The 15736-nt window shown below is 71.6% G+C and overlaps 4 protein-coding genes across 4 annotated transcripts in view; 2 read left to right on the top strand and 2 right to left on the bottom strand.

Moving 5' to 3' along the window:
• Window positions 1-2317: 2317 nt before the first annotated feature.
• On the bottom strand, window positions 2318-5467 carry AURANDRAFT_27651 (hypothetical protein; the record flags this gene model as incomplete). Its single annotated transcript, XM_009039665.1, has 2 exons — window positions 2318-3508; window positions 4163-5467. The coding sequence occupies 2 exons, from the start codon at window positions 5465-5467 to the stop codon at window positions 2318-2320; spliced, it is 2496 nt and encodes an 831-aa protein (XP_009037913.1).
• A 2214-nt stretch (window positions 5468-7681) lies between these two features.
• Window positions 7682-8763, top strand: AURANDRAFT_71836 (hypothetical protein; the record flags this gene model as incomplete). Its single annotated transcript, XM_009039773.1, has 1 exon — window positions 7682-8763. One exon carries the CDS (start codon window positions 7729-7731, stop codon window positions 8737-8739), a length of 1011 nt encoding a protein of 336 aa, XP_009038021.1.
• An 800-nt stretch (window positions 8764-9563) lies between these two features.
• On the top strand, window positions 9564-13565 carry AURANDRAFT_71835 (hypothetical protein; the record flags this gene model as incomplete). Its single annotated transcript, XM_009039774.1, has 3 exons — window positions 9564-10029; window positions 10181-10812; window positions 11469-13565. 3 exons carry the CDS (start codon window positions 9564-9566, stop codon window positions 13563-13565), a joined length of 3195 nt encoding a protein of 1064 aa, XP_009038022.1.
• Window positions 13566-14712: 1147 nt separating this feature from the next.
• Window positions 14713-15736, bottom strand: part of AURANDRAFT_71834 (hypothetical protein) — a gene marked incomplete at both ends in the record, with an annotated part of 3071 nt that continues 2047 nt past the window's right edge. Inside the window, one exon of the mRNA XM_009039664.1 lies at window positions 14713-15691. Within this exon, the coding sequence (XP_009037912.1) occupies window positions 14715-15691 (977 nt within the window). The remainder of the gene's footprint in view (window positions 15692-15736) is intronic.

The raw sequence follows: 15736 nt of genomic DNA, 5'->3' as shown, positions 1-15736 counted from the left end.
GTCGGCGCGCGCGGCGGCGGCGCCGCCGCCACGACCGGGGCCGCGGGGGCCGGGCGGACGACGGGCTTCGCCAGGGCCTGGCGGAAGGTCATGGCGAGGCCCGCGGGCCCGCGCGCGGGGCCGCCGGCGCCGACGCGGGGCCAGCCGCGGCGCGTGCTCACGGACACGTCGTCGTCGTCCTCCTCCTCCTCGTCGTCGGACACGGTCGCGACGCTGCCGAGGTCCGAGACGTGGTCGACCAGGTCGCCGCCCGTGAGCCAGTTCGGCTCGTGGCGGACGGACGCCCAGGACGACGCGTCGTCGTCGACGTCCTGCCAGCTCTGGGAGTCGCAGACCGACGGGCGGCGCTCCGACTGCCAGCCCTGGGAGTCGCAGTCGACCCAGGACCCCCCGCACTCCGACGCGGGGGCGCGGGGGGGCGCCGAGGTCAGCCACCACATATCCAGCACCGATGCCGAACAAAGCAAGATCTCGGCAGCCCACTAAAAGCTTTAATTGAAGGCACCTTTGCCGTTACTCCAAACAGTGCAGTACACTTCGAGGCCAAACGATGGGCGCTTCTGTCTCGACGCGCAAGCGCGCCACCAAGGACGCCGAGCGCGCGTCCTCGGGCGTCGCGCGCATCGACGCCGACGCCAACGGCGACCTGCGCGCGGCGGCCGCCGCGGTGCTCAAGGAGGCCCTGGAGACCGACGACGTCCTGCGCGCGGCGCTCAAGGCCTGGCTCAAGGCGCGCATGGCCGAGGAGAACTTCGACTTCGTCCTCGCCGTGCGCGCCTTCGAGCTCGACGACTGGTCCGCGACGGCGGCGGAGCACATCTACGACAAGTTTGTCAAAACAGGCGCGGACCGGGAGGTCACGCTCTCGCGCAAGACCTGGAGCGACGTCACCAACGCCCTCGTCACGCGCCCCCACCCGGCGAACGCGCGCCCGACCCTCTTCGCCCAGGCCGTCGTCGAGGTCACGAAGCACCTCCTCTTCGACGTCGGCGACTTCGTCGCGGAGCGCCGCGTCGCCGCGTGATCGCGCCGACGCGCGCGCCCCGAGAGCGCACCAAGTCCCCAGTCCACATCTCCCCCCGCGCCGCGCCCGATTCTCGCTGGTAGTAACGAGTCGTGCCGCCGCCGCGGAGCGTGGGCGCGCGTGGACGGCAACATCTCGGCAAAGTCCCAAGGTGAAGTGGCAGTCCGGGGCGCGAGGCAATGGTGCGTCCGAGCATCGCCTTCTTGGCGGCCTGCGCCGTCCAGACCAGCCGCGCCTGGCTCGCCGCACTGACCAGACCAGCCATTTCGTCGCGGCGCGTCGCCCTGCGCGTCGAGGTGCCGTCGCTCTACGAGGAGGCGGAGAAGGCGCTGACGAATCGCGGCGAGTTCGAGGAGGAACTGCTGGGCGCGGGCGGGCCGGCGCTCGAGGCGACGGCGGGCCCGCTGGCGGCGGCGCTCGCCGCCGAGGGCGTCGCGCGCTGCGACGGCGCGCTGCCGCGGGCGCAGGCGGAGCGGTTGAAGATTTTTGTGGGCGAGGAGCTCGCGCGCGCGGAGCTCCACACGCAACTCGGCCTCGTGCCGCCCGAGTGCCGCTTCGCCGAGGTGCTCCTCAAGGCGAACCGGCGGGACCTCCTCATGCCCCTCGACCACGACCTCGTCTTCGACGCCGCGCTCGCGCTCGTCCGCTCGCCCGTCGGCGACGCCGTCGCGGCGCACCTCGGCGACGACGCCGAGCTCTACGAGTGCAGCGCGCTCTTGGCGGAGTTCGGCGCGCCGCGCCAGGTGCTGCACCCGGACACGCCGCAGCACGCCTGCGGCGAGACGCCCCTCGTGACCTGCTTCTGCGCGTTGCAGGACGTCGACCCGGAGACGATGGGGCCGACGCTGTTTTTGCCGCGGACGTTCGACGAGGACTCGCACGCGGCCTTCTTCGACGCCCGGCGCAAGGACGCCTTCCTCGCGGACGTCGCGCCGCGGAGGCGGCGGTCGCTGCTGCGCGCGGGCGACGTCTCCATGTTCGACAGCCGGAACTTGCACTGCGGCACGGCGAACCGCGCCGAGGGCACGCGGCGCGGCCTCTTCTACCTCACCTTCAAGCACCCGGCCGTCATCGACCCGGGCAACCCGCCGAGCCTGCGGCCCTGCTTCCGCGGGGGGCTCACGCTCGCTGACCTGCGCTCGCGCGACGCGCGCGCGAAGGTCGACGCGCTCGCGGAGGCCGACGTCCGCGCGGCGCCCCCGGCCCCGCCGCCGAAGAAGAAGAAGAAGCAAGCGAAGAAGAAGAAGGGGTTCGGGTAATTTCGCCTCGGAAGACGGGGTTCGGGTACACGCTTTACTTCGCCTCGTACCAGGTCGCGGCCGTCTTCGCGTCGACGGTGAGGTCGACGTGGAGCGGGTCGAGGCCGATGCCGTCGAAGGGCGCCTCCATGAGCTTCGTGACCTCCGCGAGGGCCGCCTCCTTGTGCTGTTCGGGCCCCTCGAGGATGACCTCGTCGTGGATCTGGAGGAGGAGCGTGTAGCCCAGGTCCTTGAGCGTTTTGGACTCGGCGATCTTGAGCATGGCCATCATGACGACGTCCGCCGCGGAGCCCTGGATGGGCGTGTTGATGGCCGCGCGCGCGCCCCGGCCCTGGAGGGCCCGGTTCTTCTCGAGGATGTCGGGCAGGTTGCGCCGCCGGCCCATGAGCGTCGTCGTGTAGCCGGTGCGCTTCGCGTCGGCGATCGTCCGCTTCTGCCACGCCTCGACCTCGGGCCGGTCGTCGTACCAGGCGCGGAGCATGTCCTGGGCCTCCTCCTGCTTGACGCCCCAGTCTTTCGCTAAACCGTGGGCCGTCTTGCCGTAGGCGATGGAGAAGTTGAGCGTCTTCGCGCGGCGCCGCTCCGACGCGTAGACGTCCTTGACGAGCGGCTTGTCGGAGTCCTCGGGCGACGACCCCTTCTCCAACAGCACGGCGCCGCTCTCCACGGCCTCGCGGACGTGGTCGAACATGCCCACGGCCGTGCGGCTGTGGAAGCAGCCGCCCTCGCGGAACGCGACGAGCATCGACTCGCACCTGGCGACGTGCGCGAGGAGCCGGAGCTCGAGCTGCCCGTAGTCCGCGACGACGAGCGCGCAGCCCTCCTTGGCCCGGAAGGCCTTGCGGATGAAGTACTGGTCCTTCTCCAGCGCCGGCTGGTTCTGCAGGTTCGGCCGCCGCGACGAAAGGCGGCCCGTCTCCGTGTTGAGGTTCAGCGAGCAGTGCACGCGCGACTCGTCGTCGGCTAAGAGCCGCAGGGGGTTGATGAACGTGTTGAGCATCGTGTCGATGGAGCCCATGTTGCACAGCGCGTCGAGGGCGACGCAGGCCTCCTCGCCCGCGGGCCCGCCGCCGAAGCCCGCGTGCGCCGCGCCGTAGACGGGGGGATCGTCCGTCGGCCGCCCCGCGAGCTCCCGGAGCACGTCCGCGGTGCAGCTCGGCGCGCCGGACGTCGTGTACTTTGTCGGCGTCAGCCCGACGGAGCGCACGAGGAGCTTGCGCGTGCGCTTCGCCGCGGGCCGCGGCACCTCGAAGAGCTCGCCGTCGTCCAAGACGGGCGGCGGCGCCGCCGGCGCGGCGCCGAGCGCGGCCTCGGCCGCGGCGGCGTCGAGGAAGGCCGCGAGGGACGCGGCGTAGGCGTCGTCGTCCGTGAGCGCCGCGAGGAGCAGGTCGCGCGGCGCGCCGCGGGGCACGTCGAGGCACCGGGCCTTCGCGGCCGCGCGGAGGCCCGCGTCGTCGAGGTCGGCGTAGACGGCGTGGATCGGGTGCGCCGCCGCCGCGGGCGCCGGCGCCGGCGCGGCGGACGCCGCCGCGGACGCCGCGGCCGCGCGGTAGGCGCCGAGGTCGTCGACGAGGCGCTGCCGCAGCTCGGCCTTCCTGCCGCCGAGCTTGAGCTTCCGCGCGCGGAGCGCGTCCTTGAGCGCCGCCACCGTCGGCAGCGCCTCGATGGCCTCGAAGGCGAGGGGCGGCGGGCCCGCGGGGGGCGCCGCGCCGGCCTCGGCCGCCGGCGCCGCGGCCGCGGGCGCCGCGTCGTCGTCTCGGAGCCGCGCGACGACTTCCGCCTTCGTGCCGGACAGCTTCAGCCCGCGCTTCTTGAGCTCCTCCTTGAGGCGCGCGGCCGTCGCGAGGGCGTAGAACTCGTCGCGCCCCACGAGGAGCACGTCGGACGCGCCGTCGTCGCCGTCGGGCAGCAGCTCCGGCGGGAGGTCGACGTCGAACTCGCGCTCCGTCTCGAGGTACTCGCCCGTCTTCTGGTTCATCGCGCCCCCGAAGAGCAGGGTCTGGATCTGCTTCGACGACGCCGGGTTGAGCAGCGCGCCGTCGGGCCCCATGCGCTCGACGGCCCAGTCGCGGAACGTCTTCAGCGCCGCGGCCTTGTCCGCCGTCGCCGCCTTTTCGACGTCCGTCAGGTGCGACGCGGCGTCGACGTAGATGCCCGCGGCCTCCATGTCCGTGAGGACCTTCCCAAAGGGGACGAAGTACCGCTCGTAGAAGTCCCACATGGTCTTGGGCGTCTCCGGCGACCGCGGCGGGTCGTCGGTCATCGGCGCCCACGCCTGGCGCTCGAGCCGCCGCCGGAGCGCGTCGTGGACCTGCCACGTGGACTTGGCGTCGTAGGCCGCGTAGCACACGAAGGCGTCGCGCGTCGCGTCGTCGGTCTGCATGCGCAGGATGTCGAGGCCGCGCCGCGCCGCGTCGCGCGACGCCGAACCGTTGGCCCGATCCGCGAAGGCCGTCTTCCGGAAGAACTCCGGGAACAGCGCCTTCATGGACACCTTGGCCTCGCCGGCGGAGATCAGGTCGCGGCTCAGCGCCTCGAGGGAGTAGCCGTCGCCGCCGTGGGTCCGGAGCCGCGACGAGTCGTGGAGCCGCGCCATGTGCATCGTGTCGCCCGCGAAGCCCCGGCAGGCGAGGCCGTGGTTCTCGACGACGTGGCGGTCGAAGCCGTAGTTGTGCCAGACCTTGCGCCGGGACTCGTCGGCGAACCAGGGCGCGAAGACGTCGAGGACCGCGGCGTCGACGCAGTCGACGAAGAGCGCCTTGCCCGCGGCCTCGCCGTCGTAGGAGAAGTCGGGGCCGCTGTAGACCGTGAAGCACGTCACGCGGCCGTTGCCCACGGGGCCCTCGCGGCTCAGGTCGATGTCGTCGACCTCCGTGTCGACGGCGTGGTAGATCGCCGGGTCCGCGGCCTCGAGCCGCGCGAGCACGGCCTCGGCGGCGCCGACGCTGTCGCAGACGTAGACCTCGTCGAGCGCGATGGGCGGCCGCACCCCGCCGTCGGTCGTCGGCGCCGGCGCCGACGGCGGCGCCGCGGCGGCGGCGACCTCGGGCTCGGCGTAGGCCGACGCGAGCGACGCGCGCCGCCGGCCGGGGCCGAGGCCCGACGCGCGCCGGCCCGCCGCCGCCGGCACGCGCGCGAGGCGCGCGAGGCGCCGCCCGCCGAACGCGACGGCGCGACCGAGCATCGTCGCGAGCAATGCGAGCCCTGCGCGGCGTGCGCGGCGCATGCGGGTCGCACCGCGGGAGGTCTCGACGGCCGCTGTTTCGAGCTCTCCACCTTCGCGCCGATTTGGGTCAACTTGAGCTCAACATGGTCGATTGATGAAGGTCAAAATGATCTGTCAAAATCAAAATGAGCTGACCCGGTCGCGCGGAAGACGAGGCGCGTCCCGTTGCTGAAGGCCAGCGATCGGGCCGAGTTTTACGCGTCGCGGCGCTCCAAAAGTACGTAGCGGCGCGGTGAAAGTTGTGAAAAGGTCACGCGAACGCCTCCGCGCGGCATCGGCCGACGCCCGGCTCGATGGTCGCCGGGTCCTCGATGTAGGACTGGTGCTCGAGGAAGATCGCCAGGTTGTGGGCCGCCCAGGCCTCGCAGTAGGGCACCGCGCCCGGGAACCGCCTCCGCCGCGCGACGTACTCGGAGACGAGGAGGTACTTGTAGCCGAGGGCGCGCTCGTCGTGGTTGCGGCCCGCGTGCCGCTGGTTCGTGAGGATCGGGATCGACCCCGCCATGATGGCCTCGAAGAAGCGCAGGGACCAGGGCATGTCGCCCGCGGGCGCGAGCGTGAACCGGGACCGCGCGAGCTTCTCGTAGTACGTCGGGTCGCAGGTCGCCTTGCGGCACGTGTGCCGCGTGACGTTGGCGACGTTGACCCGATTCGAGAACTTCTCGTTCATGGGCCGGAAGCCCGCGATGGAGCCGTCGGCTTCCACGGACGCGTCGTAGGGCCCGAGCCTCTCGTAGCCGGCCGCGTCGCGCACGGACGTGTCGACGAGGAGCGACGTGTCCGAGAACCACTTGCGCACGAAGGGCAGGAGCCAGAGGCGCATGCGCGTGGCGATGCGCGTCGCGAAGTCCCGGGGGTCGAAGTCGTCGCGGAGCGCGTGGTTGACCAAATTCACGCCCGGCTGGCGGTCGAGGCGGCCGATGAAGTTGACGTCGACGTCGCGCGTCGACGTGGACGCGTAGTAGCGCGCCGCCTCGATCTGCGACCGCGGGTACATGAGCTTGCGGTCGCGGACGCCGTGCGCCGCCTCCTCGGCGGCGTCCGGTTTCGCGAGATCCTCCTTCGTCTTGAGCCCGCCGTGCAGGTTGTGGACGCAGCAGGCCGCGTGCATGGCGGCGCTCGTCGTCTCGTCGTCGGGCGCCGCCGCGCGGTGCGCCTCCTGGAAGCGGCCGAAGCACGCGGCCTGCACCGCGCGCGGGCCCGGGAAGGTGTCGCGGCCGTCGTCGTCGTAGGCCCGCGGCGGCGGGTCGTCGCAGAAGTGGGACGCGCGGGCCGCGGCCGCCGTCGCCGCCGCGACCTCCGGCGCGATCATGGCGCACTGCTTGTTCGGCGTCGGGTCGTCCGTCGCGAGGAAGTGGCCGTCGCAGCACTTGAGGCAGGCGTTCGCGCACGCCTCCTTCGCGGGCACGCCGTCGGCGCCCGTCTGCCGGCAGAGCCGGATGCGCTGCTCGGGGAAGCTCTCCCGGATGTTCGCGCAGGTCCGCGTCCCGCCCTTGGGGAAGGTAAACGCCCAGGCGGGGTCGTCGACCTGCCGAAACGGACAGTCGATGGCCTTCCACAGGAAGCGGAACCAGTAGCCCTTCGTGCCCCGTGCCTTGGAAAAAAACCCACCGGTCGTATTCTTCTTCTTCTGCTCCTGAAACCAGTCGGCGGAGATCGAGGAAACGAGGAGTATGAGATAGTGGCGGCGGTGCATGCTCTCTGCTCTTCGACCTCTCACCACAAGCTCGACGCTTGCTTTGGCTAGGGGGGGACACTGAAAATCGGCCGATCGCAGATCGTCGAATTTGGCGGCGCCGCCCAGTGCGATGGATAGAGGGCATCTAGCTGATAATCAAAGAGTCTGGGTTCGTGGAAATCGATCCGGATTTCGTAAAGTTATGGCTTCGCGAAGCCTCGGTTTTTTTCCTATGGGGCTGGACGAATCCCATTTCGTTCAAGGCTGGAGAATGTTGAAAATCGCGCCGTGTACACCCGCGTTTTCTTTTATATGTTCCATGGGGCCCGGCCCAACGTCGATCGAGCCAAAAATCTTGGGTGTACACGGCCGGGAAGTCGACCTACACGTCTCAGGCGTAAACAGAGACCCCAGGCGAAATTTGAGGTAATTATCTTCTGTCCGAGCTTCATTGTCCGCCCCTACTTTGGCGAGCGTCCACAACATGTCCACAGCCATCGTTGCGACGCGACGCCCGCTCTGCCGGAGGCGCCCGCGCGTGATGTCCTTCTGTCTCGTCGGCCGCGGCGCAATCCTCCTCGCGACGCTCTTTGTCGCCGGCGCGACGGAGTCGCTCCCCTGGCTCTGCGACGAGCGCGGCGGGTGCTGGCCCCAGACCTGGATCATCGGCGGCATGAAATGTGGATCGACCTCGTTTTTTCACTGGCTCCACTACAATCGGGGCGTCTGCGCGGCCGCCGTCGTCGAACACGTGTCGTCGAACAGCAAAGAAACGAATTTTTGGACGCGCAACTCGACGCGCAACAGCGACGGCGCCGCGTTCCCGGCGCTCTACCCGGCCGCGCGGCGCGGCGAGTGCGCGGGCGGCTTCGTCGAAGCGACGCCGACGAACATGCGCGTCCCGGCGACGCCCGGCGCGCTCGCGGCGGCCCTGCCCGCGGCCTTCCGCGGCGCGCTCCGCTTCGTCGCCGTGCTCCGCGAGCCCGTGTCGCGCGACGTCTCCGACTACTACATGCAGAAACGGCGTGGAGAAAAAAAGGGGAAAGGCGCGGGCTGCCCGGCCTGCCGGGGCCACATGCAGCGCTACGAGACCTTCGCGGCCTGCCGCCTCGACCGGGCGGCGGCGGCCCTGGCGGCGGGCGGGCGCAACGGGACCTGGGCCGAGGCCTACGACGTCTACCGCCGCAAGTGCGCGGAGGGACTTCATAGCGGATTTTACGCGCGCCAGCTCGAGAACTGGGTCGCCCACTTCCCGCGGCGCCACCTCTTCGTCGTCGAGCTCGGCTGGCTCGCAACGCGCTTCGACGACGCCGCGCGGCGCGTCTCCGCGTTTCTACGGCTGCCCGCGCCGGCCGGCGCGGAGGCGTTCCCCGACACGGGGCACAATCGCACCAAAGGCCAAAAGACCATCGCCTGCGCCGTGCGCGACCGCCTCGAGGCGCTCTACGCGCCGGAGAACGAGCGGCTCTACGCGTTCCTCGCCGCGGAGCAAGGGCCGGACGACGAGCCGCCGTTCCCGCGCTTCGCGCGGTACCCCTGCGAGGAGGGGTAGGTGCGCGTAGCGACATGGATCCGTGGTGGGGAGTCCTGTCGTCGTCGCTGGCGAGCATCGGCGAGGGCGGAGGGCCTCGAGCAGCGCCTCGAGCAGCGAGGACTACAGCGAGACGACCGCTACGCGGCAGTCCTCCCAGCCAGGGGCCCTGGGCCGGCTCGGGGGGGCGCCGGCGCCGCCCTGTGGGGCAGATCATCGCTAGTGGGGGCGCCCGGGCCTGCGTGACTGGCGAGCAATACACGGTCCATCTTCGCTACGCGCGCGTGATGCGTTTCTTCTTCGTGCGGGTCGCGCTGGCGGCGGCGGTCGGTGGGAGCTCGAACCGGACGACGTACGACCGAAGACGGACGACCGAGCCGTACGGCCGAGGAGAGATCTGCCGGGCGGCGGTGGGCGCGGACGCCTCGTGGCCGCGGACCCTGGTCTCCTCGGCCATCAAAAATTCGATTTCAGAGGGGCTGCGCAATAAACCCGGGCAGGGCCTCTACCCGCCCGCGGACCGGATCGTCGGCGACGTCGTCTACGGCCTCGACTTCTTCGGGCCGGTCTCGCGGGCGATCGCGGCGCGCGGCGAACCAAGCGACCTCCTCGCCACGTGCGTGCGCGCCGCGGCCGAGGGCCGGCCTCTCCGTATCGCCGTCGCCGGCGGCAGCGTCACGTACGGCCGCCAAGCGTGCGATCCCATGAAGGAGGGGAATTCGAAAGGGAAAAAGGGCGCAGAGTGCGCTTGGCCGACGCTGCTCCCGGCCGTGTGGAAGGCCGCGGGCCTCGCGCCCGTGGTCGACATCCTGAACTTCGCCAGGCCTGGCCACAATATCGAGATGATGCGGCTCATCATGATCGAGCACGATTTCAGCGGCTGGGCGCCGGACGTCGTCCTCGTCGCGACGAGCACCAACGACAATTACGCGGCGAAAAACGCCGAGAACAACTACGCGCTCGTCGCGGCGCGCGTCGAGGACTTCGTCAAAGACGTCGGGGAACGCGTCGCCGACTGCGCCGGCGGCACGCGCCCCGCGTTCGTCTTCTTCGAGGAATCGCTCGCCGGCCTCGACGGAACGGTCGAGGGCGTGAACGACATTCACCTCGCCCAGGGCGTCCACGAGCGCGTCGCCGAGGAGACGCTGAGCCCCGTGATCTCGTGGCGCGACATCATGGAGCCGGTCTTCGGCAAGGGCGCGACGGCGGCGCGCGTCGACAAGGTCTGCAAAAACTCGACGCACTCGCTCTGCCCCGCGCCGCGCGGAAATCAAACCTTCGACCCGACTTCAACGTGCGCGGAATCGAAGGGTGTGGACCGGACTCTTCGGCCGTGCTTCGAGGACTCGACGAGAGAAAACGACTCGTCCAAAAATCAGCCGAATCGACTTCGATGCGACCGAGCTCGAGCGTTTCGAAGTCCGGCCCCGACGGCCCGGCTCACCGGTCGATTCGCACGCAGGCCTCGCGCTTGGCTGGCGCGGCGCGGGGTTGGAGAGGGAGGAGGGTCACGACGTTCACCCGCCGTTTCCCGTCCACGTGGCGTGGTCCATCACGATCGCGCGCGCGGTCGCTTCGCTGCTCGTCGACGCGTGCGCGACGCCGCCGCCGCTCGCGCGGGCGCCCGGCGCGCGCCGGCTAGCGCGAAAAAAGGCGGACACGTGCGTCGCGTGCTCCTTCTCGTGGAACGCAGACGCCCTGGATCCGAGCAACTTCGCGGGCCACGAGGGTTGGATCCTCGACGCGGACCACGACAAGCCGGGCTGGCGGACGACCGCGGCCGTCGAGGCCGGTCCCCTCACGACGGTCGGCTTCCCGTGGCCGTCGAAGAGCCGGACGAAACCCGAGCTGTCCGTCGCCTACATGGTCTCCTACTCGGCGGCCTGGGGCGAAGCGACGATCGAGCTCCTCGAGGGCGACAGCGACGGCCGCGCGTGGATCGTGCGCGGCGCCGTCTTCGCCGACGCGCGCGGCACGGCGCACGTGTCCGTCTTCAACATCGTCAAGCTGCCCCTGCCGGAGACACCACCGACACGGAAGACTGCGCTCGCCGCCGTCCGCATCACGCTCAAAGAAAAGGGGGCCGTCTTCAAGGTGGCGACGATCACCGCCTGTTGAATCCCGCGCTCGACGACGAGCGGTGCGGATTGCGCACGTAACCCCCACTCGTGAACGTTAGTAGCGAACTGTCGACGGGCCCCTGCACGACGGTCCGGCCCCGGGACGGGGGCCGGGGACGGCGGGCACGGGGGTTCCGGTACGGTAAATGCGCTCCGGGCACGCGGCCCGGCACGGGCCCGGCACGCGGCACGGCACTCGGCACGGGCCCCCGGGCACGGGCCGGGCACGGGCCACGCGGCCCGGCACGGGCCCGGCACTCGGCACGGGCCCCGGGCACGGGCCGGGCACGGGCCGGGGAGGCCCGGCACGGGCCCGGCACGGGGCCCCGGGCACGGCCCGGGCACGGGCCGGGGACGTGGCCGGGGACCGCGGCACGCACCGTTGTGCAGGGCCCCCTCTGTCGGTGCGTGAACGACCTCGGCCGGCAAATTCTCAGTACCCTAGTGGGGCTAGGCAGATCGCTCTCAGAGACCTGAGAAGCTCTCCGTGCCGCCGTCCGCCCCAAGCCCGCCCCGTACATCTCCTACACACGCGTAATGGACACCGTGGACGCCGGACGTCACAAGGTCGACGAGATCCTGCTCGTCGATGTTTTCGCGGGACGCCCCGAGGCGATGGCGAAAGCACAGGCGTGGCTCGCCGCGGAGAATCTAAGCCTCGCCGAGGTGGCGGAGGAGGGCATGGAGGAGTTCTTCGAGAAGTTTATCCACAGCTTGGGGTACGAGACCGCATCGAACCGGAAGCTCATCGCGGCGCGGATTCGACTCAAGTTGGGCGTCGCGGCGCCGGACGTCGACGAGGCGCCCCCGGCCGCCCCGCCGGCCCTGACGCCCCCGGCGCCCCCCGCGGCGCCCCGCGCGGAGAAGCGCGACGCGCCCGCGGCGCCGCCGGAGCCGCGGAAGAAGCCCAAGGCGGAGGTCATCGACCTCGCGGCCGACGACGACGTCGACCTCGCGCGCGAGCGGCGCCGGTCCGGCGGCCAGGCGCCGGTCGCACCGGTCGCGGCCGACGACGACGTCGACCTCGCGGCGCTCGCGCGCGCGCGCGAACGGCGCCAGTCCGGCGGCCAGGCGCCGGCCGCGGCGCCGGCGGCCGCGGCGCCGGCGGCCGCGGCGGCCGCGGGCGGCCCGCTCGCCGTGGCCATGGGCCCCGTGCTCAAGAGCATGTACTCGAGCCCGCACGTGCGCGCCGCGGACCAGCTCATCCGCGCGGAGACGTCCGCGCTCGACACGCCGCGCGCGACGTGGTACTGGGGCATCGCGGGCTGGCTCCACGTCTCCGCGTCGGGCCAGGTCTCCGGCGGCGGCGACAAGACGCAGATCTGCCACAGCCTCTGCGGCGACTTCAACAAGTCCGCCGCGCGCATCGACGAGAAGAAGAGCGCCAACTACCGGGCCTACTCGACGCACGCGGCCGTCCCGGATCGGCTCAAGCCCGTGGGCTCGTCCGAGTACACGCCCATCGGCACGAGGCACGACTGGCTCTACGTGACGCCCGAGGAGAGCGCGCGCCGCGGCCGGACGTGCGAGATGACCGTCGGCGGCAAGCGCGTGACGCTGCGCGACTTCCGCTGGGAGGAGGTCAAGACGCCCGCCTGCTGGCGCTACAGCTGGCGCGCGCGCTGCGACGAGGCGGCCTGGGCGACGAAGCTGCCGCCGGGGTCCTACGTCGTCGCCGCCGACCAGCGCGCCGTCCAGCTGTCGGGCAACGGGAAGCCCTACGTCACGCGCCTCGTGGGCCAGTTCTACCCGTGCCCGCGCGTCACGCAGCCGCCGGACAACGAGGAGGACGCGCGGCGCCACCTGGCGACGCTGCTCGCGCGCGGCGGCGGCGCGAGCGGCGGCAGCGACGACCTCCGCGAGTACGGCATCGTCGGGACCGGCGGCGGCGGCCGCGTCCTCGGGGGCGGCGGCCGCGTCCTCGACGGCGGCGGCTCGCCCGGCGGCCTCGGCGCGGCGCCGGCGGCCGCCGCGGCGCCGCGGGCGCCCCCGCGGGCGGCGCCGGCGGCCGCCGCGCCCGCGTCGCCGACGGCGTACCCGGCCGGCGGCGGCGGCGCGGCGCTGTCCTGGGCCGCCCGGCTCACCGCGGCGGGCTGGGGCGGCGTCGACCTCGCGTCCCTGCCCGCGCCGGGCTCGGGCTTCCCGACGGAGGACAAGGTCATGCGCTGCTTCGAGGCCTTCCCCGGCGGGCCCGGCGCCGTCCGCGCGGTGCTCGTCGGCAAGGCGCCCTACCCCAACGCGCAGCAGGCCCACGGCCTCGCGCTCTCCGCGCCCGACGGCGCCAAGAAGCCGCCGTGCGTCAACACGTGGCTCTACAACCACCTCAAGAGCGACCCCGACTGCGGCTTCGGCGGCCGCAGGCCGTCGTCCTGCGACCTCACGCCCTGGTCCCTGCGGGCCGGCGTGCTCCTCTTGAACTCGGCGCTCCAGGGCGCCGAGTCCAACGCGCCCCGCTGGCGGCGCTTCCTCCAGTCCGCGATCCGCCGCATCTGCGCCGCGGCCGACGCGCGCGGCACGCCGACGGCCTTCATCTTCCTCGGCAAGGGCGCGCCCGCGGACCTCGCCTCCGCGGTCTCGGGCGCGAGCCGCGCCTGCGTCGTCCGCGCGCCGTTCCCGGGCCAGTTCACGCGCGACGAGTTCAACGACGCGCGGCCCTTCGCGACCGCGAACACCATGCTCGCGGCCCACGGCGCGGCGCCGATCCCCTGGAACGTGCTCCTGTCCTGAGGCAGCCCGGGCCAAGCCCGCCCCAGCCTGCGAAAGGTTACGAAGTCCCTCTCCTCCATGTAAAATCACGAAGCTGTTTTTGCTTTCGGCGAGCCTCTCCACAAAACAAGACCCCGCCCTCATGTCCGCCGCAGGGCGTCGTGCGTGCCCTAAGACGTAGGCCATGGCACGGACATATCACGCGCTCTTGGAAGACGGCGTGTCTGTTGTCTTCCACTGCTTGCTCCGTGCGTGCATCATCTTGCGCGCGATTTTATTCGCCGGCCCGAGACTCACGCTCTATGACGCCCTCGCCGGGTTGTGGGCGATACCGCAACTCCTCCTCTACGCTCTTGGTATGAGCTTAGGGCAGCCCGTTCGGCGATTCTACAACAAAGCCGATCCCAAGCTCCTGCCTTGGGATTTGGCCGCGGCGCGCCGGAGGAGACTCAGACGACGTGGCATCGACGAGCCGGATTCTCGACGCGAGTGGATGTTGCGCTCACTTAGAAGCATTTGGATCGAGCATGCGCGAAACATTGTCTGGAACTCGACCCTTTGGGTAGCGCAGCGGCGACATGATTACGGCGAGCCGAGGCTGACGATGTGCGAGCTGATGGCCGTGCATGAAGACGAAGTCGATTCGGGTTACCCAGGCGGGCACAGCTTGCTCACGACCGCGGCAAAGCAAGGCCACGTGGAGATTGTGACCATCCTCATCCGGCGCAAGGTGTCGCTCGAATTCTCCTACCGACAGAGAAATGCGCGGGCAATTGGAACGGATGTCGACAAGGACGCGCCGACGGCCGTAGTTATCGCGTTGGACGCGGGACATCACGAAATCGTGCGATTGCTTCTGCGAGCAGGTGCGCGGCGGCGTTGCCCCGAACTCCGCCGGGAATACCGGAAAATGCTGTGGTGGGAACTCGTGCGCGCCCGAAGCCTCGCGGAGGCCGGGCGCGGCGCGCCCATCAGCGATTCGCTGCAGATCATCAGTGGCGTCCACGGTTACCTCCCCGACGGGCCGTTCAATGCCATCTTGATGTTCCTCTAATTTTTTCGCGGCCGACCGCGCGGCTCAGGTGGTCTCCGTGCCGCAGGATCTTGACACGTGTCATTGGAACCAACGAACCGACCAAGATCTCTTCGAGGCCTCGCTACGACCTAAGCAAACAAGAAGCTTAGTCCGCCCGCGTCACCGCGAGCGCCCAGGTCGCCGCAGCGGGTCCGCCGTCTGGCGCCGCGCGCTCCGCGGCGTAGAGGCGGCTCGGCGTGTCGTGGCCGCCGTGCCAGAGGACGTACTCCTTCGACGCCGGCGGCGGGAGGTCGATGCCGCCCCCGTCGTCGTCGTCGTCGTCCTGGAGCGCCGCGAGGAGGCGGCAGACCGCGCCGCGGTCCTCGGCGCCGTCGACGGCGAAGGCCGCGGCGTCGAGCGCGCGCTCCGCGACGCGCGCGTCCGCGGCCGAGGCGTCGCCGCCGCTGCGCCGCAGCAGCGCCAGCAGCGCGACGGCGCGCGCGAGGTGGCGCTCGGCGGCGTCGAGCGCGTCCGCGAAGCGCGTCGCCGCGCGGAGCGTCGCGGGCGCGTCCGCGGCGTCGCCCGCGTCGAGCGGCGACGCGTCGGCGACGAGGGCCGCGAGCGCCGACGCCTGGGCGTCGACGTCGTCGAGCCGGGCGGCGACGGAGGGGAGGGCCGCCGCGCCGTGGAGCGTCGCGGCCGCGTGCTTGAGCGCGAAGACGGCCGTCGCCGCGCCGCAGGCCAAAAGCTGGCCCGCGACCCAGCGGGGCCGCGCGACCTCCAACCGGTGGAGCGCCGTCTCCGCCTCGCCCTCGGCGTCGAAGAGGGCCGCCGCCTCGGCCGCGGGCGTCGCTTTGACCGCGGACCAGAGCGCGACGACCGCGTCGTCGGCCGGCGCGACCTCGAGCGCGACGGCGTCGCCCGCGCCGCCGGCGTCGACGCTCCCGGGGCTCGCCCAGCCCCAAAAGTCGGCGAAGGCGCAGCCCGGGTTCGCGTCCTTGAACGCCGCGGCGTCGGACGCGAGCCGCGCGAGGTCGCGCTGCCTCGCGCGCTTCGCGGCGTCGTCGCCGCGGCCCGAGCGGACGAGGTGCGCGACCTCGAGGCTCGCCTTCCCGAACGCCGGCGCGCCGAGCTGCACCGCGGGCGAAGAAAGCGGCGCGCCGTCCGCGAGGCGCGC

The sequence above is a fragment of the Aureococcus anophagefferens genome, assembly GCF_000186865.1.
Source record: "Aureococcus anophagefferens unplaced genomic scaffold AURANscaffold_12, whole genome shotgun sequence".
Lineage (NCBI taxonomy): Eukaryota > Pelagophyceae > Pelagomonadales > Pelagomonadaceae > Aureococcus > Aureococcus anophagefferens.
This window is presented reverse-complemented; position numbering and strand designations above follow the sequence as displayed.